This window comes from Littorina saxatilis, linkage group LG10 (genome assembly GCF_037325665.1).
Source record: "Littorina saxatilis isolate snail1 linkage group LG10, US_GU_Lsax_2.0, whole genome shotgun sequence".
Classification (NCBI taxonomy): domain Eukaryota; kingdom Metazoa; phylum Mollusca; class Gastropoda; order Littorinimorpha; family Littorinidae; genus Littorina; species Littorina saxatilis.
Genome location: NC_090254.1, coordinates 4,652,080 through 4,675,100, shown reverse-complemented (window position 1 = coordinate 4,675,100; position 23,021 = coordinate 4,652,080). Strand labels below are relative to the sequence as shown.

Sequence of the window (23,021 nt, the reverse complement as noted above, 5' to 3'; positions counted from 1 at the left end):
TGTTCCTTCCCTCAGCATTGATAGGGCTTAATTTTCACTTCGCTTTCGCCAACGGCCACACCACGTTCAGAGCACCGGTTCTCGTCCGATCACCGAAGTGAAGCAACGTCGGGCCCGGTTAGTACTTGGATGGGTGACCGCCTGGGAACACCGGGTGCAGTTGGCAACCTTTATTTTATTTGATTTTGGTTAAATGTTCCTTCCCTCAGCATTGATAGGGCTTAATTTTCACTTCACTTTCGCCAACGGCCACACCACGTTGAAAGCACCGGTTCTCGTCCGATCACCGAAGTTAAGCAACGTCGGGCCCGGTTAGTACTTGGATGGGTGACCGCCTGGGAACACCGGGTGCAGTTGGCAACCTTTATTTTATTTGATTTTGGTTAAATGTTCCATTCCCTCAGCATTGATAGGGCTTAATTTTCACTTCACTTTCGCCAACGGCCACACCACGTTGAAAGCACCGGTTCTCGTCCGATCACCGAAGTTAAGCAACGTCGGGCCCGGTTAGTACTTGGATGGGTGACCGCCTGGGAACACCGGGTGCAGTTGGCAACCTTTATTTTATTTGATTTTGGTTAAATGTTCCTTCCCTCAGCATTGATAGGGCTTAATTTTCACTTCACTTTTGCCAACGGCCACACCACGTTGAGAGCACCGGTTCTCGTCCGATCACCGAAGTTAAGCAACGTCGGGCCCGGTTAGTACTTGGATGGGTGACCGCCTGGGAACACCGGGTGCAGTTGATAACCTTTATTTTATTTGATTTTGGTTAAATGTTCCTTCCCTCAGCATTGATAGGGCTTAATTTTCACTTCACTTTTGCCAACGGCCACACCACGTTGAGAGCACCGGTTCTCGTCCGATCACCGAAGTTAAGCAACGTCGGGCCCGGTTAGTACTTGGATGGGTGACCGCCTGGGAACACCGGGTGCAGTTGGCAACCTTTATTTTATTTGATTTTGGTTAAATGTTCCTTCCCTCAGCATTGATAGGGCTTAATTTTCACTTCACTTTCGCCAACGGCCACACCACGTTGAGAGCACCGGTTCTCGTCCGATCACCGAAGTTAAGCAACGTCGGGCCCGGTTAGTACTTGGATGGGTGACCACCTGGGAACACCGGGTGCAGTTGGCAACCTTTATTTTATTTGATTTTGGTAAATGTTCCTTCCCTCAGCATTGATAGGGCTTAATTTTCACTTCACTTTTGCCAACGGCCACACCACGTTGAAAGCACCGGTTCTCGTCCGATCACCGAAGTTAAGCAATGTCGGGCCCGGTTAGTACTTGGATGGGGGACCGCCTGGGAACACCGGGTGCAGTTGGCAACCTTTTTTTTATTTGAGTTTGGTTAAATGTTCCTTCCCTCAGCATTCATAGGGCTTAATTTTCACTTCACTTTCGCCAACGGCCACACCACGTTGAGAGCACCGGTTCTCGTCCGATTACCGAAGTTAAGCAACGTCGGGCCCGGTTAGTACTTGGATGGGTGACCGCCTGGGAACACCGGGTGCAGTTGGTAACCTTTATTTTATTTGATTTTGGTTAAATGTTCCTTCCCTCAGCATTGATAGGGCTTAATTTTCACTTCGCTTTCGCCAACGGCCTCACCACGTTGAGAGCACCGGTTCTCGTCCGATCACCGAAGTTAAGCAACGTCGGGCCCGGTTAGTACTTGGATGGGTGACCGCCTGGGAACACCGGGTGCAGTTGGCAACCTTTATTTTATTTGATTTTGGTTAAATGTTCCTTCCCTCAGCATTGTTAGGGCTTAATTTTCACTTCACTTTCGCCAACGGCCACACCACGCTGAAAGCACCGGTTCTCGTCCGATCACCGAAGTTAAGCAACGTCGGGCCCGGTTAGTACTTGGATGGGTGACCGCCTGGGAACACCGGGTGCAGTTGGCAACCTTTATTTTATTTGATTTTGGTTAAATGTTCCTTCCCTCAGCATTGATAGGGCTTAATTTTCACTTCACTTTCGCCAACGGCCACACCACGTTGAGAGCACCGGTTCTCGTCCGATCACCGAAGTTAAGCAACGTCGGGCCCGGTTAGTACTTGGATGGGTGACCGCCTGGGAACACCGGGTGCAGTTGGCAACCTTTTTATATTTAGTCAAGTTTTGACTAAATATTTTAACATCGAGGGGGAATCGAAACGAGGGTCGGGGTGTATGTGCGTGTGTGTGTGTGTGTGTGTGTGTGTGTGTGTGTGTGTGTGTGTGTGTGTGTGTGTAGAGCGATTCAGACTAAACTACTGGACCGATCTTTATGAAATTTGACATGAGAGTTCCTGGGTATGAAATCCCCGAATGTTTTTTTCATTTTTTTGATAAATGTCTTTGATGACGTCATATCCGGCTTTTCGTGAAAGTAGAGGCGTCACTGTCACGCCCTCATTTTTCAACAAAATTGGTTCAAATTTTGGTCAAGTAATCTTCGACGAAGCCCGGGGTTCGGTATTGCATTTCAGCATCGTGGCTTAAAAATTAATTAATGACTTTGGTCATTAAATTCGGAAAATTGTAAAAAAAAATAAAAATTTATAAAACGATCCAAATTTACGTTCATCTTATTCTCCATCATTTGCTGATTCCAAAAACATATAAATATGTTATATTCGGATTGAAAATAAGCTCTGAAAATTAAATATATAAAAATTATTATCAAAATTAAATTGTCCAAATCAATTTAAAAAAAAACTTTCATCTTATTCCTTGTCGGTTCCTGATTCCAAAAACATATAGATATGATATGTTTGGATTAAAAACAAGCTCAGAAAGTTAAAACAAAGAGAGGTACAGAAAAGCGTGCTATCCTTCTTAGCGCAACTACTACCCCGCTCTTCTTGTCAATTTCACTGCCTTTGCCATGAGCGGTGGCCTGACGATGCTACGAGTAAAATGGCATTGCGTTCAGTTTCATTCTGTGAGTTCGACAGCTACTTGACTAAATATTGTATTTTCGCCTTACGCGACTTGTTTTTATTTGAGTTTGGTTAAATGTTCCTTCCCTCAGCATTGATAGGGCTTAATTTTCACTTCACTTTTGCCAACGGCCACACCACGTTGAGAGCACCGGTTCTCGTCCGATCACCGAAGTTAAGCAACGTCGGGCCCGGTTAGTACTTGGATGGGTGACCGCCTGGGAACACCGGGTGCAGTTGGCAACCTTTATTTTATTTGATTTTGGTTAAATGTTCCTTCCCTCAGCATTGATAGGGCTTAATTTTCACTTCACTTTTGCCAACGGCCACACCACGTTGAGAGCACCGGTTCTCGTCCGATCACCGAAGTTAAGCAACGTCGGGCCCGGTTAGTACTTGGATGGGTGACCGCCTGGGAACACCGGGTGCAGTTGGCAACCTTTATTTTATTTGATTTTGGTTAAATGTTCCTTCCCTCAGCATTGATAGGGCTTAATTTTCACTTCACTTTTGCCAACGGCCACACCACGTTGAAAGCACCGGTTCTCGTCCGATCACCGAAGTTAAGCAACGTCGGGCCCGGTTAGTACTTGGATGGGTGACCACCTGGGAACACCGGGTGCAGTTGGCAACCTTTATTTTATTTGATTTTGGTTAAATGTTCCTTCCCTCAGCATTGATAGGGCTTAATTTTCACTTCACTTTTGCCAACGGCCACACCACGTTGAGAGCACCGGTTCTCGTCCGATCACCGAAGTTAAGCAACGTCGGGCCCGGTTAGTACTTGGATGGGTGACCACCTGGGAACACCGGGTGCAGTTGGCAACCTTTATTTTATTTGATTTTGGTTAGATGTTCCATCCCTCAGCATTGATAGGGCTTAATTTTCACTTCACTTTTGCCAACGGCCACACCACGTTGAAAGCACCGGTTCTCGTCCGATCACCGAAGTTAAGCAACGTCGGGCCCGGTTAGTACTTGGATGGGTGACCGCCTGGGAACACCGGGTGCAGTTGGCAACCTTTATTTTATTTGATTTTGGTTAAATGTTCCTTCCCTCAGCATTGATAGGGCTTAATTTTCACTTCACTTTTGCCAACGGCCACACCACGTTGAGAGCACCGGTTCTCGTCCGATCACCGAAGTTAAGCAACGTCGGGCCCGGTTAGTACTTGGATGTGTGACCGCCTGGGAACACCGGGTGCAGTTAATAATCTTTATTTTATTTGATTTTGGTTAAATGTTCCTTCCCTCAGCATTGATAGGGCTTAATTTTCACTTCACTTTCGCCAACGGCCACACCACGTTGAGAGCACCGGTTCTCGTCCGATCACCGAAGTTAAGCAACGTCGGGCCCGGTTAGTACTTGGATGGGTGACCGCCTGGGAACACCGGGTGCAGTTGGCAACCTTTATTTTATTTGATTTTGGTTAAATGTTCCTTCCCTCAGCATTGATAGGGCTTAATTTTCACTTCGCTTTCGCCAACGGCCTCACCACGTTGAGAGCACCGGTTCTCGTCCGATCACCGAAGTTAAGCAACGTCGGGCCCGGTTAGTACTTGGATGGGTGACCGCCTGGGAACACCGGGTGCAGTTGGCAACCTTTATTTTATTTGATTTTGGTTAAATGTTCCTTCCCTCAGCATTGATAGGGCTTAATTTTCACTTCGCTTTCGCCAACGGCCACACCACGTTGAGAGCACCGGTTCTCGTCCGATCACCGAAGTTAAGCAACGTCAGGCCCGGTTATGGCTATTTCACCAACAAAGGGACAATGTTGGTGTCACAAAGATGTGAGTAAGGTATTTGGAGATAGACCGGCACGGTTGGCCTAGTGGTAAGGCGTCCGCCCCGTGATCGGGAGGTCGTGGGTTCGAACCCCGGCCGGGTCATACCTAAGACTTTAAAATTGGCAATCTAGTAGCTGCTCCGCCTGGCGTCTGGCATTATGGGGTTAGTGCTAGGACTGGTTGGTCCGGTGTCAGAATAATGTGACTGGGTGAGACATGAAGCCTGTGCTGCGACTTCTGTCTTGTGTGTGGCGCACGTTATATGTCAAAGCGGCACCGCCCTGATATGGCCCTTCGTGGTCGGCTGGGCGTTAAGCAAACAAACAAACAAAATTTGGAGATAGGTTGGGTTTTGTAAAGACGTCGTGATTTTAACCTCCCTAAAGAATGGATTGTTGATGCGTAGACAGGTTAGAAGCGATATCACGGGTTTCGTGTGATTCACGAGGAAATAGCCCTGGTTTAACAGAATTAATTGTGTTTACGAGTTTGAAAGATATACAGTCACTGTAGCTGGTTTGAGACCAAGAGAGTCACAGCGATTCAAACTAAGCAACCAAGGAGGTTGGTTTTCGCTTGTCGTCTTGTTCTGGGAACAAGAACTCCTTCTTGAGACGGGTCTCTTAAGGTAAATGACTTATTATGTTGTATAATATTGAAGCTTGAATACATAGCTGGAATGTAAATGTTAGTGTATGCAAAGTGCACTAAATTGATTCTCGTTGAGATTGTATTACGTTTTTGTTGGGTAATGTCTTGAACATAAATGTTGTTACGCATTTATGTTTATATGTTAAGATGTTGATGCTATGTATGGTAGTGCCATTAATGGATTAAGTGATCCATGGGTTAAGTATAGCTTGGATATTGATTGTGGGCGGAATGACATACATGGAATGATGTCAGAACTACGTGTGTAATGTTTAGTTGTGAATGGAGAATGAGAGTGTGATCATTATCATGTTTGGATTACGTTAGGTATTTAGTAAATATGGCCAAGAGGGAGAGAAAGGGAAGAATGAACGAGAGAGATGATACACGACTGTTTAGAAAGAAGAGATGGTTCAAGAGAATGTTATATTAAGACTTGGGTTAATTCTTTAGGAGTTTCTATGACGGTGTCCGGGAGTTGGAACCCACACTGGAGAGTTCGTGACGGTGTCAAGACAAGAAGTCACATCGGTGAAGGTGGATGGACGGTGGAGTCCCCATCAACACTGGACGTTGAGACGAACCGGTACTTTTCGCTAAGGGCGAAGTAGTGTTTCTCGGGGAGGAACGTGAGATATGGATAACGGTATCTGCATGGATTACAGTGGCCCAAGAGTGTGTAAAGGACGGCATGAAGTGAGAACTACGAACTCGTGAGTGTCTGTCAACATCCTCTCTTGTGGAATAACCTAATATTGAGATAGTATGGTTAAGAAAGATTGTTATATTATGTACTCAGATGTATTGAGTGATTGCAATATCACTGTGTGAACTGTGCGTTCGTGAGTGGTGATTGGTATTGCTGTATTGATGTGAAGAATTGTATTGTTATTTGTGAGGAAATAATAAGTCTGTATCCTCCCAGATTCTGTGTGTGAAGTGTGTAGTGCGAAGAGTGAAAGAGTCAGTTTAACTAGATAGGGCAGAGCACGTAGTAATAAAAATAACTTCTTTATTCGCATATTCCACTTCATGACAGTCGGGGTCACCACTTCATGACAGTCGGGGTCACCACTTCATGACAGTCGGGGTCACCACTTCATGACAGTCGGGGTCACCACTGTCATGAATCGCTTCTAACCTGTCTACGCATCAACAATTCATTCTTTAGAGAGGTTAAAATCACGACATCTTTACAAAACCCAACCTATCTCCAAATACATTACTCATATCTTTGCGGTGACAGTTGGTAAGAACGTGGTTGAAGTACAACAGCCGAAAATCGCCATTGACGTTAATGGGTGTTGGGATTTTGTAACAAGGTGATGGAGAGAAGGAGTAGGAAGAGGGTGGGTACGACACAGCCCCACCCCCCCCTCCCCTCCCCCACCCCCACCCCCATCTCAACCCACAACCCACTACGACCAAAGAGGGTTGAAGCTTCTACCCTCTTTGCTACGACACCCACTATCCCCCCAAAGCTCCGATCGCGATCCCTCCAATCCCTGCCCCCACCCCCACCCCCACCCCCACCCCCACCCCAACCCCCTGTCCCCGGTTCCTTCTCTCGCGGCTTTCACCCTCATATGTCATTATCACCCCAACAACCGTATACACATCGCCACTGCCATACACTGCTTCACATCGCCACCGCCATACACTGCATCACATCGCCACCGCCATACACTGCATCACATCGCCACCGCCATACACTGCATCACATCGCCACCGCCATACACTGCATCACATCGCCACCGCCATACACTGCATCACATCGCCACCGCCATACACTGCATCTACAGAAATTCCGCCGCGCAGTGATAGATCCATTTCCGATCGACCTTCGTCTGATATCCCTACGGCTGGGGGAGGCAATGCACTGCACTTCCTGTATGTGGCGCCCGGGATGGTGAAGTGCAAACCCCGGATGGTCATTGTGAAGGTCAATAACGCCTCATTAAAAGTACATCCCTTCCCGTGTAAAGGATAACGCTCGCCATCTTAGATCTGGCCAGGCATTTACATGGGATTAGACCATCCCTCCTCTTGTACATATATCAAAACTCAACATTCTCTGTGCTCTCTGTGCATATATATAGTGTGTGGTGTTTTTTTAAGGAAATTAATTTCTTAAAATTAATCGCTGTTGATCTGCGAACTTATTTCATGAAGCAATCCAACTGTCCAGGGACAGGCGCAATGGCCTAGTGGATAAGAGTCCAGCCTCCCAAGCAGAAGGTTGTGAGTTCGAATCCCGGCCGCGCCTGGTTGGTTAAGGGTGGAGATGTTTCCAATCTCCCAGGTCAACTTAAGCCCAGACCTGCTAGCTAGTGCATTATCTCCCTTTGTGTGTACACACATGCACAAGGCCAGGTGCGCACGGAAAGGATCCTCTAGTCCATGTCCGAGTTCGGTGGGTTTTAGAAACGCGAAACTACCAAGCATGCATCCCCCGAAAGCGGCGTATGGCTGCCTTAATGGTATAAACGGTCATACACGTAAAAGCCCACTTGTGCAACAACAACAAAAGGTGTACGTGGGAGTTTGAGCCCATGGACACAAAAGAAGAATAAAGAAAACTACTCTGCAGGGATGTTCTTAGTCCTGAGCAGACGTGACATAGCGAGCACAACTATTTTCAAGGTAAGGAATGTGCCTTGAAAGTTTGCATTTGATTTATAAAGGCCACAACGAGAAACTACCTAGCATGCATCCCCTCAAAGTGGTGTATGGCTGCCTAAATGGCGGTGGAAAAACGGTCATACACGTAAAAACGACCCATGAACACAAAACAGAACTGTTATCAAGGGAAGGATTGTGCCTTTAAGGTGTGAAGTGTGGAGTGTGAAGTGTGAAGTGTGAAGTGTGAAGACCAATCTGTCTGTTGTCCACCAGGCTATGCTATCAGCATGTGACAAATGGTTTGCACGTGGTCAAGGGTCAATGGTTAATTAATAGAAAAGCAGTGGCTTGACAGTGGTCATTTTCGCAGGAGATTAAACGGCGAGGGTAATCAATGGGGAGATTGGAGGTATAAATCTGTCGCTTTATTTAGATTGTTCTATGATGCCCCTGATGGCTTTGCCGTGAGGGCGTAACACTTAGGTTGTTGTTGGCTCACTGGATCTCTCTCTCTCTCTCTCTCTCTCACTCACCCTCTCTCTCACTCTCGCTCTCTCTCTCTCTCTCTCTCTCTCTCTCTCTCTCTCTCTCTCTCTCTCTCTCTCTCTCTCTCTCTCTCTCTCTCTCTCTCTCTCTCTCTCTTATTCTTTCTTTCTCTATCTCCCTCCTTCCGTCACACTCTCTATCTTTCTCTCTCCCTCCCTCTCTCTCTCTCTCTCTCTCTCTGTCTTTATTTCTTGGCAAAAGTGCGTTTGCAATCTGAGTTGTATCACGCAAAAGCTACACTACAGTGCCGATACTCTTCTGCGTTCTCTTTTCTTCGTTTTCTCTTTTGGAACACCCTAACTGTAACCTGTTCTATATATCCTTTTCCAACGAGGTTCATCGTACACACACACACACACGCGCACACACACACACACACACACACACACACACACACACACACACACACACACACACACACACACGTGTACTCACACTCACACAAACACACACGCACACACATTCACCACACACACACACATACACACACACACGTACACACACATACACACACACACACACACACACACACACACACACACACACACACACACACACACGATCTGTCTCCGCGAAGCATCAGTCGAGAGCTTAGCCTTGTTCGATTGACAAGTTGCTCTACCCAATATTGACGGACTGTGTGATGATGTCTCGACCTCCGGTCTCGATTTTGATATCACTGTCTCAACAGACCAATAGCAGAAGATATCATCACACAGTCAGTCAATGTTAGATATATTGCTAATTCTCTGGATATTTTGTATTTACTGTAAAGAAATTGCAAAAGTAATTGTCTCAGTTTTGGCTGTTCCATATCCCTCCCTCTGATTATTATTTCTTTTTGTTCACTCTTTTCCTGTACTTTTCAGTATTTCAAAATGTCTTTTCTTTCAAAAAGTCTTTAGTCACTTGCTCAACTAAATTCTGGGATAATTACATTTTCATATATATTTGTTTGTTTTTAAATTTAGGTGTTTTTGTTTTTGAAGTGGAGAAGCAATAAAGAGGTCGTCGATATAAAAACTGATATCGACGGAAATGTCGTCGATATCACTTTTGCACTGAGCTCAGTTTTGCCCAATTGACCAATGGAGATCCACGTAACATATGAAATAGCAATATTACTTAATATTAGTGACCGTGACTCCTCTGCCTGCCTTGTCTAGCGCCAATGTGTGTCTCATTTTAGTCTGCATATTTCCGTTTCTATATATCTGAATCACTCTCCGAGGGCGTGCAATGTTCACGAGAAAATGTTCATGAATTATACGCTCATACATCACGTTAGAAATGTGGGTCACAGCATACTTATGAAAGTGCGCATGTCTCGACAAAAAGTGTCGATTTCATAACTGTCATAACTAATCCAGTTGCTTTTGCTTGGGCGTGGTACGTTATATTGCCTGTCAAGAAGTCATTCTCTGATTTCCTTTTTTGATTTACCTGAAAACTATAATGGTTAACGACTTCATTAGTATAGCTAGCAAATAGGTCAAAGGTATTGGTTAAATCAAAACAAAAATCACGGTGCGTGTTTTTCGAAACAAAAATTATCAGTAAGTTATTTTTGTTTTGTTTTGTGTTATCTACAGTGAAATACTTTTTTTCTAATATCCTTGGTCTTGTTATATTTATTTTTCTTTTGACTGTCTTTTTTACATTTAGTCAAGTTATGACTAAATGTTTTAACATCGAGGGGGGAATCGAGACGAGGGTCGTGGTGTATGTGCGTGCGTGTGTGTGTGTCTGTCTGTCTGTGTGTGACGTGTGTGTAGAGCGATTCAGACTAAACTATTGGACCGATCTTTATGAAATTTGACATGAGAGTTCCTGGGTATGATATCCTCACACGTTTTTTTCATTTTTTTGATAAATGTCTTTGATGACGTCATATCCGGCTTTTCGTGAAAGTTGAGGCGGCACTGTCACGCTCTCATTTTTCAACCAAATTGGTTGAAATTTTGGTCAAGTAATTTTCGACAAAGCCCGGACTTCGGTATTGCATTTCAGCTTGGTGGCTTAAAAATTAATTAATGACTTTGGTCATTAAAAATCTGAAAATTGTAAAAAAAATATTTTTTTTATAAAACGATCCAAATTTACGTTAATCTTATTCTCCATCATTTGCTGATTCCAAAAACATATAAATATGTTATATTTGGATTAACAACAAGCTCTGAAAATTAAATATATAAAAATTATTATCAAAATTTTTTTTCGAAATCAATTTAAAAACACTTTCATCTTATTCCTTGTCGGTTCCTGATTCCAAAAACATATAGATATGATATGTTTGGATTAAAAACACGCTCAGAAAGTTAAAACGAAGAGATGTACAGAAAAGCGTGCTATCCTTCTCAGCGCAACGAATACCCCGCTCTTCTTGTCAATTCCACTGGCACTGCCTTTGCGTTGCGTTCAGTTTCATTCTGTGAGTTCGACAGCTACTTGACTAAATGTTGTATTTTCGCCTTACGTGACTTGTTTCTTTCTTTCTTTTTTGGGATGTTTCTCCCTGCTTTATTTGCGAGCGTTGTTTGTGAAGAAAGCTGGGCATTAGAATTAAAGTCGTTATTGCATTTGCAATGGCAGACTTCTTCCTCTTCTTCAGGATTTCGGAGTTGTGATAAATGGCAAACAAACAAATATATGTATTTGGTGGTCGTGGTGGTGTGATGAAGATGATTATGATGATGATGATGATGATGATGATGATGATGATGATGATGATGATTTGATTTATGTGTGTGTGTGTGTGTGTGTGTGTGTGTGTGTGTGTGTGTGTGTGTGAATATTTGTGTGTGTGTGTGTGTGTGTGTGTGTGTGTGTGTGTGTGTGTGTGTGTGTGTGTGTGTGTGTGTGTGTGTGATTATTTGTGTTTGTGTGTGTTCCATTAATTTAAAAATGTATATTTGATGTGTCTTCCTCGAATATTCTGATGAAAAAAACACTTCATTTCACACTATTTGCGATTACAATGCGTTATATGTCAAGAGGGCTTCAGGGACCCTTGGAACCCTCTACAACTCCCCTGAGGGGGTCCATGAGCCCTTTTAACATTACAAGTGGGGGTCCCGGGACCCTCTAAACATTACAAGTGGGGGACCCTTGGGACCCTCTACAACTCCCCTGAGGGGGTCCATGAGCCCTTTTAACATTACAAGTGGGGGTCCCGGGACCCTCTACAACTCCCCTGAGGGGGTCCATGAGCCCCTTTAACATTACAAGTGGGGGACCCTTGGGACCCTCTACAACTCCCCTGAGGGGGTCCATGAGCCCTTTTAACATTACAAGTGGGGGTCCCGGGACCCTCTAAACATTACAAGTGGGGGACCCTTGGGACCCTCTACAACTCCCCTGAGGGGGTCCATGAGCCCTTTTAACATTACAAGTGGGGGTCCCGGGACCCTTTTAACATTATAAGTGGGGGTCCCGGGACCCTTTTAACATTACAAGTGGGGGTCCCGGGACCCTCTAGGACGGGCGTTCGTGGGGAGCCCTGATGTATCCCCCCAAAACGGAGTATCACTGCCTGGATCGCGGAAGTAAAAACGGCCACACACGGAAAAGTCCACTCGTACCAAATAATCGAGTACACGTGGGAGTTGCAACCCATTAACGCAGAAGAAGACCGTGGCTAGAAACAAAAAAGTAAAACCAAAATGAAATAACAAAGAAGCCCCGCTATGACAAGGGATGTCCCAGAGAGATATCCCGCGTGGCAGCTATCTCTGGGAAATACGGCTTACTCCTGACAAGCATTTGACGTGAGTGGTTGTTGCAGTGCTGCTGTGCACGTGGACAGCGAATGATGTACTTTATAGTTGTGTAAGTGATAAGGGTAGAGTGTGTGGAGGAGCCTGCCTTTAATGAAAACAAGAAATTTCTCCGATGTAGAAAAAACACCCCCGTCAAAGGAAAATAACCTTCTCAGTTGGTGGCAGTAAGAATGGGTGCAGTGAGAATGGTTATTTCCCTTTGACCATTATAATGTTTCTCTATAAGTCCTTGTAGAATCTTAATCCACCAATAACTCCCTAACCGTGTGTTTGACTGGTCCCAATTTTTGTAAGGACCGTCTCAGGAATGTATAGAACCTGTTCACCAAGTTTGGTGACGATCGGTCCGTTCATTCTTGAGATCTATATGCGAACACAAACACACAAACACACAAACAAACACACAAACAAACACACAAACAAACACACAAACAAACACATCGACCGAAACCTATACACACCCCTATACCGGGGGTGTAATAACAGAGCCGTATAGTAGTGGTGAGAAGGTGCTTTGGCGCACGCGCGTGTGTGCGTATATGTACGAGTGAAAGAGAGAGAGAGAGACACAGAGAGAGACAGAGAGAGAGTGACAGAGAGAGTAAGAGAGAGAGAGTGAGAGAGAGAGTAAGAGAGAGACAGAGAGAGAGAGAGTGAGAGAGAGAGAGAGAGAGTGAGAGAGAGAGAGAGACAGAGAGAGAGTGAGAGAGAGAGAGACTGAGAGAGAGAGAGACTGAGAGTGTGTGCGTGTGTGCGTGTGTCTGTGTGGACATGTGTGTGGGTTGACACCGTATCATTTGAGTAGAAAAAACAACAACGACGAAACAACTAAAGACGAAACCACTCAAGACAACACAGGACAAAATGTATTGAACCGATTAGAGACCATATTTGCAATTAGAATCATAAATCAGAAACACTGCAAAACTAAGAACAATAAGACTATTCATCCCTGAAGACTATTCATCCCTGAAGACTATTCATCCCTGAAGATTATTCATCCCTGAAGCATATTCATGCTGTGTACTCTGCTCAGCCTAACAAATCTAGTGTCGTCATTAGAGAGATTAAGAAGCACTACCACATTCGTTTCGTTGGCATTTTCGGTTGTAAAACGTCACACCTTTTTGAGTACACGTGACTTCCGATCTCTACGAACAGAAATTCGCTTCGCCAAGAGAAACGAAATTCGTAGAATTGGTCATTCTGACGAAAGTGACTTCGGTCGCGTTTTATATTCGAATAGTCATAAAATATGCCTACCTTGTGTAATCGATGTATGCTCTGACATCTTTAGGCGCGATTTATCATTGAAATGTTTTTAAAAATCAAGTTTAAAAAGCCGTAAAGCAGGCTTGAATTGGGTAAGTGAGTGTCTGAGCAGACGAAAGAAATTTCAAGATGGCGACCAAAACATCAGGCCGACTCAACTTTTCAGTCGGCTGATCAAGCCGCCTAGAGGAGAAAAATGCATGAAGCAGTTAAAGTTTATGATGTGTTGAGTTGTGGCCTGAGTATCTGATGCGTTTCAGCAGAAGTGAGGCAGCTGGTATTATCTGATCGACACTTCTGAACCGGTGCGACCAGCGAAACGAAATTCTTCTGTCCTCTTAACCGCCGTACTAGCGACATAATAATATATGGTGTTCCCCCGCCGAGTGACTTTTGCAACCACGAAAATGCCAACCATATGAATGTGGTAGCCCTTCTTAAAGTCTCTATTGTTTTTGTTTTTCGTTGAAAATAAAATATCCGCCTGTAACTAAGATGCGCGTGTGTAACATTCAGTAAGGTGCACTCGTGAGAAAGTGTTTCATAACTCAGAAAGAAGTCATGAATGCTTCGAACACTAGCCCAGCAAAGATAAATACAGAAATTAAATATTACTTTTTTCAGATCATATGCGCATGCTGTGATTTTTTCCGATTTCTATTGCTCAACTCGTTTCGCAGAGCCAACGGTATTAGGTTGTCTCTGGTATTCCGTTACTCCATCACAAAAAGAAAGACATGAATTTATGATTATTTCAGATGATATACGCATGGACTGACATTTACATGGATTTTTAAAAGGATCTGGTCAACCGATATGACATTTCACAACACTGACATGTACACGCATTTCTAATACGCAGTTCGTGTCGAAGTGTAGCCAGTATGTTTTATATTTAACTTGCATGACTGTAGAGTTTGGTTCCTAACTACAAAATACGGATTTACAAATGCCATTGAATCATTATTTTATCCTCCAAGAGCATCTGTATATATATATATATATATATATCACATTATTTAAACTAGCACACCATTGATTTATCTTCTGGGGACCATCTAATATCGCTTATTGATTGAAGTCAACTTTCTTTCACAGCTGACTGCACAAATAATGTCAAGTTTTTAACCTCTTTGGTCCGAGCCCGTTATTTAAAAGAATCTACAACGTAGGGAAGAGCGCTGAGTGGTTTCTTTAAGCCTTTTGAGTGCTCAGATACCGTTTTCTGTTGCTTTGTTGACGCCAAATTAAACCTCTGCACGTGGCTCAGAATAATCATGCTTACCGTGGTTGAGATGCATCGTCTAAACACACTGAGCAGATCAAAGCGAAAACATCAAGACTACGGTCTGCAAGTGAACAATTCCTTCTCTCTTTCATTTGTTTCCTTTCTCTTTTTTCTTTTCTTTGTTCTTCCTGGCCTTTCTTTACTTTTTCTGATGGTTTTTTTTACATTTTTTTTTATCTTTCCTTTCCCGATTACTTCGTTCATGAACTTTTCACAAATTTTTCGCTTCGCGACAACAAAAACGATCCTGCATCCCAAAGAGAGATGAAACGAAAATGTTGATGTGCAGAAAAAAATCAAACAATTGTCTCTTTTTTCGACGAAATGAATGCTTTCAGATCCAATATTGTTAACAAAATGAGAGAAAACTATTTTTGCCCTTTACACCAGCAAAAAAATATATATATTTGTAGTAATAAAAGCGTGAATCTTCAATCTGGAATACCTTTAACAGACGATTATAATGTCTTACATCACAAAATATTTCGCGACCTTGCTTCAATCTTGTTTGCACATGTATACATCTTTTCCTTTTGGTGACTCGTGCGTTTTTGGCTCACGTAAGTGTAGCCTATGCGATGGTAAACTTTGTCTGTCTGTGCGTGTGTATGTGTGTGTGTATGTGATAGAAACTTTAACATTTGAAGACGTCACATTATGGCGTAAGAGGGTTAGACGTCACGCGAAGGAATTACTGAAAGTCTCGGTCATTGTTATTTTGAGCGGGCCGAGACTAGTTGGCAGTCGTGTCCCTGTAAGTAGGCTACATGCAGACAGACAGATCTAGATCTAGTGTCTCGCTTTCTTGCACAGTGTCACCTATGCTACTGTGTGTGTGTGTGTGTATGTGTGTGTTTGTGTGTGTGTGTGTGTGTGTGTGTGTGTGTGTGTGTGTGTGTGTGTGTGACGGAGTGATTGAGTTTGTCGATTTCTTACGTGAGCCTTGAAGGCTTCGCCTCTTGTTTTTCATACTTTTTTTTAAGGACCCGACCAGTATCACACAAAGAAAACCACATGCACACTCGCTAGCACTATTCTTCAGGCCTGGGTGATGTTTAACTGAATTGCAACAGAAAAACACATGCACACTCGCTAGCACTATTCTTCAGGCCTGGGTGATGTCTAACTGAATTGCAACAGAAAAACACATGCACACTCGCTAGCACTATTCTTCAGGCCTGGGTGATGTCTAACTGAATTGCAACAGAAAAACACATGCACACTCGCTAGCACTATTCTTCAGGCCTGGGTGATGTCTAACTGAATTGCAACAGAAAAACACATGCACACTCGCTAGCACTATTCTTCAGGCCTGGGTGATGTCTAACTGAATTGCAACAGAAAAACACATGCACACTCGCTAGCACTATTCTTCAGGCCTGGGTGATGTTTAACTGAATTGCAACAGAAAAACACATGCACACTCGCTAGCACTATTCTTCAGGCCTGGGTGATGTCTAACTGAATTGCAACAGAAAAACACATGCACACTCGCTAGCACTATTCTTCAGGCCTGGGTGATGTCTAACTGAATTGCAACAGAAAAACACATGCACACTCGCTAGCACTATTCTTCAGGCCTGGGTGATGTCTAACTGAATTGCAACAGAAAAACACATGCACACTCGCTAGCACTATTCTTCAGGCCTGGGTGATGTCTAACTGAATTGCAACAGAAAAACACATGCACACTCGCTAGCACTATTCTTCAGGCCTGGGTGATGTCTAACTGAATTGCAACAGAAAGGAGCAAACCAAAACAAAAGTCGCTTCAAGCGATATCAACACATTTTGTCATTCTGTCGACCACAAAATTCGAGACCAGTCATCGCCAAGACTGTTAAGTCCTGGCTAACCGAAACCTTGAACAGAGAACTGCGTCGAGCTAGTTTGCAAATAAAAATTATTTTAACAAAACACCAGAAAATCTTCGAAGAAATGAAATAATCTTTTGCACGAAAATGATTGAATGAAAAACACACCGTACTCACACAGAGGGAACCACTTTAGAATGTGGTGGGTTTTTTTTAAACTATCAAACATAAAAATGTAAACGAAATGAGGCAGCGCGCTGTTTAGAGATCAAGTAATCAAGTAAGCGCTCTAAATGCATACGACATGTGTGATGGAGTAAGCGAGAATTATACGGAACCAATCTCCTGGTACCTTAGATGAAAGTCGCTTGTACATTTCAATGCTTGTTATTCTCTCAGGGGCCAGGAGATTGGTTCCGTCTAACCCTCACTTACTCCATTACACCGTATGGCGTATGCATTTAGAGCGCTTACTCCCCTTTGGTTATTTGATATCAGACATAAATACCAACAAATCAAATAAGCCTTTCCGCGTCAATGATTGGCTTCAACTGGATGAGAAGGAAGAACAGCCTCAAGAAAAGATATCGACACTGAACTATCAGACCAGAATAAGAACAGTATTATTACTTTTCACAAAAACTGTCACAAGCGTCTTCGCGACCGAATGACTCTTGGGCTTAACTTTTCGCAAGTGTCACAAACGTTCTTCGCGACTGAAAGAGTCTCAGGCCCAAGCGTACAAATATTCACAGGGATCAGACGGGGCAACCGCCAGCTGGGCACCAAGGAACCCCCAGAGACTCCAAAAGTTTAAGTTTCCGACATTTCGCTATTCATCAATTCCGGTGAGATGACCGCAGACGACGCAGTACTTAAGTGAGCTCTAGGAAATATTTCTCCGGTGGATCAAAAACAAGATAGGTGAGAGAGGAAGGGGAGGGGGAATGGAGAGGGGGGAAAGTAAGTTCTGAGGGGACAGGAGGATGTTTGGCAAGCGGAGTGACGATGGAGGGGACAGGAGGATGTTTGACAAGCGGAGTGACGATGGAGGGGACAGGAGGATGTTTGACAAGCGGAGTGACGATGGAGGGGACAGGAGGATGTTTGGCAAGCGGAGTGACGATGGAGGGGACAGGAGGATGTTTGACAAGCGGAGTGACGATGGAGGGGACAGGAGGATGTTTGGCAAGCGGAGTGACGATGGAGGGGACAGGAGGATGTTTGACAAGCGGAGTGACGATGGAGGGGACAGGAGGATGTTTGGCAAGCGGAGTGACGATGGAGGGGACAGGAGGATGTTTGGCAAGCGGAGTGACGATGGAGGGGACAGGAGGATGTTTGGCAAGCGGAGTGACGATGGAGGGGACAGGAGGATGTTTGACAAGCGGAGTGACGATGGAGGGGACAGGAGGATGTTTGACAAGCGGAGTGACGATGGAGGGGACAGGAGGATGTTTGACAAGCGGAGTGACGATGGAGGGGACAGGAGGATGTTTGACAAGCGGAGTGACGATGGAGGGGACAGGAGGATGTTTGGCAAGCGGAGTGACGATGGAGGGGACAGGACGATGTTTGGCAAGCGGAGTGACGATGGAGGGGACAGGAGGATGTTTGAGAAGCGGAGTGACGATGGAGGGGACAGGAGCATGTTTGACAAGCGGAGTGACGATGGAGGGGACAGGAGGATGTTTGACAAGCGGAGTGACGATGGAGGGGACAGGAGGATGTTTGACAAGCGGAGTGGGAGGGGACAGGAGGATGTTTGGCATGCGGAGTGACGATGGAGGGGACAGGAGGATGTTTGGCAAGCGGAGTGACGATGGAGGGGACAGGAGGATGTTTGACAAGCGGAGTGACGACGGAGGGGACAGGAGGATGTTTGACAAGCGGAGTGACGATGGAGGGGACAGGAGGATGTTTGACAAGCGGAGTGACGATGGAGGGGACAGGAGGATGTTTGGCAAACGGAGTGACGATGGAGGGGACAGGAGGATGTTTGACAAGCGGAGTGACGATGGAGGGGACAGGAGGATGTTTGACAAGCGGAGTGACGATGGAGGGGACAGGAGGATGTTTGACAAACGGAGTGACGATGGAGGGGACAGGAGGATGTTTGACAAGCGGAGTGACGATGGAGGGGACAGGAGGATGTTTGACAAGCGGAGTGACGATGGAGGGGACAGGAGGATGTTTGACAAGCGGAGTGACGATGGAGGGGACAGGAGGATGTTTGACAAGCGGAGTGACGATGGAGGGGACAGGAGGATGTTTGACAAGCGGAGTGACGATGGAGGGGACAGGAGGATGTTTGACAAGCGGAGTGACGATGGAGGGGACAGGAGGATGTTTGACAAGCGGAGTGACGATGGAGGGGACAGGAGGATGTTTGACAAGCGGAGTGACGATGGAGGGGACAGGAGGATGTTTGACAAACGGAGTGACGATGGAGGGGACAGGAGGATGTTTGACAAGCGGAGTGACGATGGAGGGGACAGGAGGATGTTTGACAAGCGGAGTGACGATGGAGGGGACAGGAGGATGTTTGACAAGCGGAGTGACGATGGAGGGAGCGGACCGCCGAGTTGTATATAGACACAGACAGGTATGCGGACAACGTTGCACACACATGTGTATACACACACACACACACGCACACGACGGCGCGCTCGCGCACGCACGCACGCACGCACGCACTCACACACACACACACACACACACACATGCACACGCGCGCACTTGCCCATCAACCACCATCCCCCTCCCTGAACACACACACACATACACATATATATACACAAACGCACGCACACACACGCACATGCACACAAATAAGCCTACACACACACTCACACACACACACACACACACTCACTCCCTCCCCCAACTTGTTAATTTCCCCACTACCCCATAGGTACACAAACACACACACGCACACACACACACACACGCAAACACACATACACACACACACACACACACACACACACTCCCTCACCTTCCCCAACTTGTTCATTCCCCCACTACCCCCTAGGCACACAATCACAAACACACACACGCTCACACACACACACACACACACACACATCAAACTACACACACCCCCCCTGCCCCTTCTCTCCCATCCCCCCTTCCCCGCACTCACACACACACGACATCCCTTGGCCAGAAATGTTAGTCAGAAAGTGTGACGGGAAGCGCGAAGAATGCACGGCATGAAATGGGACAGCAAACAGACCGCCCTGGCGTTAATCACAGACTTTTCATTTCTATCAGAATTACTGTCATTGGTTCGCACGTTGCCACGAGCTACGCACATTCTTGTGGAGGAAGGGTGAAGATTGAAACAGAATCCATACTTCCCATTGCGTCCCCTTCCAGCAGTCCCTCGGATTGAAAGAGATAGTCAGGGAACTCGTGGCAAGGAAACACAACAATACTTCATATGATATCTTTGAACAAATTATATATAATTACCATTTTCTCAGAAATTGCTCTTGAAAGTATTCCTTCTCTCTGTCTCTGTCCCCCTTTTGCTTTTGTTTTTGGTGAAATATAGTTTGTATAAATGCAAACTGTTAAAGTCTCGCCGCAAGTTATTGTCATCCGTAAATTTGTTTCTGCTTTACGGATCAGCACTATAAGCTTTACAGCTTGTTGTTTATCCTAAACATGCTTATCATCTATCATATCCATACATTGTTGAATAAAACACTGTTTAAACTAAAGTACAAAGAATGGATTAAGAGGAAGACACAAGACCCTTGTCTCCACGGGAACCATTGTGTATCTCACCATAGCTCCCTGCACGTATTTACATTATTCTCCTTCTTCTGTAGGGACACCCACAGCATCCAGCTCTAGTGTTCCCAGCATCCAGCTCTAGTGTTCCCAGCATCCAGCTCTAGTGTTCCCAGCATCCAGCTCTAGTGTTCCCAGCATCCAGCTCTAGTGTTCCCAGCATCCAGCTCTAGTGTTCCCAGCATCCAGCTCTAGTGTTCCCAGCATCCCGCTCTAGTGTTCCCAGCATCCAGCTCTAGTGTTCCCAGCATCCAGCTCTAGTGTTCCCAGCTCTAGTATTCCCAGCATCCAGCTCTAGTGTTCCCAGCATCCAGCTCTAGTGTTCCCAGCTCTAGTGTTCCCAGCATCCAGCTCTAGTGTTCCCAGCATCCAGCTCTAGTGTTCCCAGCATCCAGCTCTAGTGTTCCCAGCTCTAGTGTTCCCAGCATCCAGCTCTAGTGTTCCCAGCATTCAACTCTAGTGTTCCCAGCTCTAGTGTTCCCAGCTCTAGTGTTCCCAGCTCTAGTGTTCCCAGCTCTAGTGTTCCCAGCTCTAGTGTTCCCAGCTCTAGTGTTCCCAGCTCTAGTGTTCCCAGCTCTAGTGTTCCCAGCTCTAGTGTTCCCAGCTCTAGTCACGTGTTCCCAGCTCTAGTCACGTGTTCCCAGCTCTAGTGTTCCCAGCTCTAGTGTTCCCAGCTCTAGTGTTCCCAGCTCTAGTGTTCCCAGCTCTAGTGTTCCCAGCTCTAGTGTTCCCAGCATCCAGCTCTAGTGTTCCCAGCATCCAGCTCTAGTGTTCCCAGCATCCAGCTCTAGTGTTCCCAGCATCCAGCTCTAGTGTTCCCAGCATCCAGCTCTAGTGTTCCCAGCATCCAGCTCTAGTGTTCCCAGCATCCAGCTCTAGTGTTCCCAGCTCTAGTGTTCCCAGCATCCAGCTCTAGTGTTCCCAGCATCCAGCTCTAGTGTTCCCAGCTCTAGTGTTTCCAGCATCCAGCTCTAGTGTTCCCAGCATCCAGCGTCATAGTGTTCCCAGCATCCAGCTCTAGTGTTCCCAGCATCCAGCTCTAGTGTTCCCAGCATCCAGCTCTAGTGTTCCCAGCTCTAGTGTTCCCAGCATCCAGCTCTAGTGTTCCCAGCATCCAGCTCTAGTGTTCCCAGCATCCAGCTCTAGTGTTCCCAGCATCCAGCTCTAGTGTTCCCAGCTCTAGTGTTCCCAGCATCCAGCTCTAGTGTTCCCAGCATCCAGCTCTAGTGTTCCCAGCATCCAGCTCTAGTGTTCCCAGCTCTAGTGTTCCCAGCATCCAGCTCTAGTGTTCCCAGCTCTAGTGTTCCCAGCTCTATTGTTCCCAGCATCCAGCTCTAGTGTTCCCAGCTCTAGTGTTCCCAGCTCTAGTGTTCCCAGCTCTAGTGTTCCCAGCTCTAGTGTTCCTAGCTCTAGTGTTCCCAGCTCTAGTGTTCCCAGCTCTAGTGTTCCCAGCTCTAGTGTTCCCAGCTCTAGTGTTCCCAGCTCTAGTGTTCCCAGCATCCAGCTCTAGTGTTCCCAGCTCTAGTGTTCCCAGTTCTAGTGTTCCCAGCTCTAGTGTTCCCAGCTCTAGTGTTCCCAGCTCTAGTGTTCCCAGCTCTAGTGTTCCCAGCTCTAGTGTTCCCAGCATCCCGCTCTAGTGTTCCCAGCTCTAGTGTTCCCAGCTCTAGTGTTCCCAGCTCTAGTGTTCCCAGCTCTAGTGTTCCCAGCTCTAGTGTTCCCAGCTCTAGTGTTCCCAGCTCTAGTGTTCCCAGCATCCAGCTCTAGTGTTCCCAGCTCTAGTGTTCCCAGCTCTAGTGTTCCCAGCATCCAGCTCTAGTGTTCCCAGCTCTAGTGTTCCCAGCTCTAGTGTTCCCAGCATCCAGCTCTAGTGTTCCCAGCTCTAGTGTTCCCAGCTCTAGTGTTCCCAGCTCTAGTGTTCCCAGCTCTAGTGTTCCCAGCTCTAGTGTTCCCAGCTCTAGTGTTCCCAGCATCCAGCTCTAGTGTTCCCAGCTCTAGTGTTCCCAGCTCTAGTGTTCCCAGCTCTAGTGTTCCCAGCATCCAGCTCTAGTGTTCCCAGCTCTAGTGTTCCCAGCTCTAGTGTTCCCAGCATCCAGCTCTAGTGTTCCCAGCTCTAGTGTTCCCAGCTCTAGTGTTCCCAGCTCTAGTGTTCCCAGCTCTAGTGTTTCCAGCGCTAGTGTTCCCAGCTCTAGTGTTCCCAGCTCTAGTGTTCCCAGCATCCAGCTCTAGTGTTCCCAGCATCCAGCTCTAGTGTTCCCAGCATCCAGCTCTAGTGTTCCCAGCATCCAGCTCTAGTGTTCCCAGCGGAAGTAATGACACAGGAGCGTCATAAATGCGTTTTGAGAAGATGTGGGTAGAGTATCAATCCGTAAAATATAATTCACCATACAAATCCATTCTGCATAATAATGAGACCACCAGGCTCGTGATACTTGGAGACGCCCAAAAAAATACAACCCCAACTAATAAATTCTGCATCTCGAAGACTGACGGGAAACAAGTTCCACGCAGAAAATAAAGCTATAAAG

General features: G+C 45.9%; 1 protein-coding gene, 18 non-coding genes and 1 pseudogene across 19 annotated transcripts; all 20 read left to right on the top strand.

The window, feature by feature from the left end:
• Nucleotides 1–47: 47 nt before the first annotated feature.
• Nucleotides 48–166, top strand: LOC138979307 (5S ribosomal RNA). Its single transcript, XR_011459992.1, has one exon. It is a non-coding gene; the product is annotated as a 5S ribosomal RNA (ribosomal RNA).
• Nucleotides 167–241: 75 nt separating this feature from the next.
• On the top strand, nt 242–360 carry LOC138979289 (5S ribosomal RNA). The gene has a single exon (XR_011459974.1). It is a non-coding gene; the product is annotated as a 5S ribosomal RNA (ribosomal RNA).
• Nucleotides 361–436: 76 nt separating this feature from the next.
• LOC138979288 (5S ribosomal RNA) lies at nt 437–555 on the top strand. The gene has a single exon (XR_011459973.1). It is a non-coding gene; the product is annotated as a 5S ribosomal RNA (ribosomal RNA).
• Nucleotides 556–630: 75 nt separating this feature from the next.
• On the top strand, nt 631–749 carry LOC138979305 (5S ribosomal RNA). The gene has a single exon (XR_011459990.1). It is a non-coding gene; the product is annotated as a 5S ribosomal RNA (ribosomal RNA).
• Nucleotides 750–824: 75 nt separating this feature from the next.
• Nucleotides 825–943, top strand: LOC138979297 (5S ribosomal RNA). The gene has a single exon (XR_011459983.1). It is a non-coding gene; the product is annotated as a 5S ribosomal RNA (ribosomal RNA).
• A 75-nt stretch (nt 944–1,018) lies between these two features.
• Nucleotides 1,019–1,137, top strand: LOC138979292 (5S ribosomal RNA). Its single transcript, XR_011459977.1, has one exon. It is a non-coding gene; the product is annotated as a 5S ribosomal RNA (ribosomal RNA).
• Nucleotides 1,138–1,211: 74 nt separating this feature from the next.
• Nucleotides 1,212–1,330, top strand: LOC138979299 (5S ribosomal RNA). Its single transcript, XR_011459984.1, has one exon. It is a non-coding gene; the product is annotated as a 5S ribosomal RNA (ribosomal RNA).
• Nucleotides 1,331–1,405: 75 nt separating this feature from the next.
• LOC138979306 (5S ribosomal RNA) lies at nt 1,406–1,524 on the top strand. Its single transcript, XR_011459991.1, has one exon. It is a non-coding gene; the product is annotated as a 5S ribosomal RNA (ribosomal RNA).
• A 75-nt stretch (nt 1,525–1,599) lies between these two features.
• On the top strand, nt 1,600–1,718 carry LOC138979304 (5S ribosomal RNA). Its single transcript, XR_011459989.1, has one exon. It is a non-coding gene; the product is annotated as a 5S ribosomal RNA (ribosomal RNA).
• Nucleotides 1,719–1,793: 75 nt separating this feature from the next.
• Nucleotides 1,794–1,912, top strand: LOC138979300 (5S ribosomal RNA). The gene has a single exon (XR_011459985.1). It is a non-coding gene; the product is annotated as a 5S ribosomal RNA (ribosomal RNA).
• Nucleotides 1,913–1,987: 75 nt separating this feature from the next.
• On the top strand, nt 1,988–2,106 carry LOC138979296 (5S ribosomal RNA). Its single transcript, XR_011459982.1, has one exon. It is a non-coding gene; the product is annotated as a 5S ribosomal RNA (ribosomal RNA).
• A 950-nt stretch (nt 2,107–3,056) lies between these two features.
• Nucleotides 3,057–3,175, top strand: LOC138979295 (5S ribosomal RNA). Its single transcript, XR_011459981.1, has one exon. It is a non-coding gene; the product is annotated as a 5S ribosomal RNA (ribosomal RNA).
• A 75-nt stretch (nt 3,176–3,250) lies between these two features.
• On the top strand, nt 3,251–3,369 carry LOC138979294 (5S ribosomal RNA). The gene has a single exon (XR_011459980.1). It is a non-coding gene; the product is annotated as a 5S ribosomal RNA (ribosomal RNA).
• A 75-nt stretch (nt 3,370–3,444) lies between these two features.
• LOC138979283 (5S ribosomal RNA) lies at nt 3,445–3,563 on the top strand. Its single transcript, XR_011459969.1, has one exon. It is a non-coding gene; the product is annotated as a 5S ribosomal RNA (ribosomal RNA).
• A 75-nt stretch (nt 3,564–3,638) lies between these two features.
• On the top strand, nt 3,639–3,757 carry LOC138979290 (5S ribosomal RNA). Its single transcript, XR_011459975.1, has one exon. It is a non-coding gene; the product is annotated as a 5S ribosomal RNA (ribosomal RNA).
• Nucleotides 3,758–3,832: 75 nt separating this feature from the next.
• On the top strand, nt 3,833–3,951 carry LOC138979286 (5S ribosomal RNA). Its single transcript, XR_011459972.1, has one exon. It is a non-coding gene; the product is annotated as a 5S ribosomal RNA (ribosomal RNA).
• A 75-nt stretch (nt 3,952–4,026) lies between these two features.
• Nucleotides 4,027–4,145, top strand: LOC138979309 (5S ribosomal RNA; annotated as a pseudogene).
• Nucleotides 4,146–4,220: 75 nt separating this feature from the next.
• Nucleotides 4,221–4,339, top strand: LOC138979293 (5S ribosomal RNA). Its single transcript, XR_011459979.1, has one exon. It is a non-coding gene; the product is annotated as a 5S ribosomal RNA (ribosomal RNA).
• Nucleotides 4,340–4,414: 75 nt separating this feature from the next.
• On the top strand, nt 4,415–4,533 carry LOC138979302 (5S ribosomal RNA). The gene has a single exon (XR_011459987.1). It is a non-coding gene; the product is annotated as a 5S ribosomal RNA (ribosomal RNA).
• A 13,148-nt stretch (nt 4,534–17,681) lies between these two features.
• LOC138979131 (uncharacterized) lies at nt 17,682–18,476 on the top strand. The gene has a single exon (XM_070351941.1). The coding sequence runs from the start codon at nt 17,682–17,684 to the stop codon at nt 18,474–18,476; it is 795 nt and encodes a 264-aa protein (XP_070208042.1).
• The last annotated feature ends 4,545 nt before the right edge of the window (nt 18,477–23,021 follow it).

What these genes read in the sequence shown, in the direction of transcription:
- LOC138979131 (XM_070351941.1), top strand. Translation starts at nt 17,682, where the DNA reads ATGTTTGGCAAGCGGAGTGACGATGGAGGGGACAGGAGGATGTTTGAC.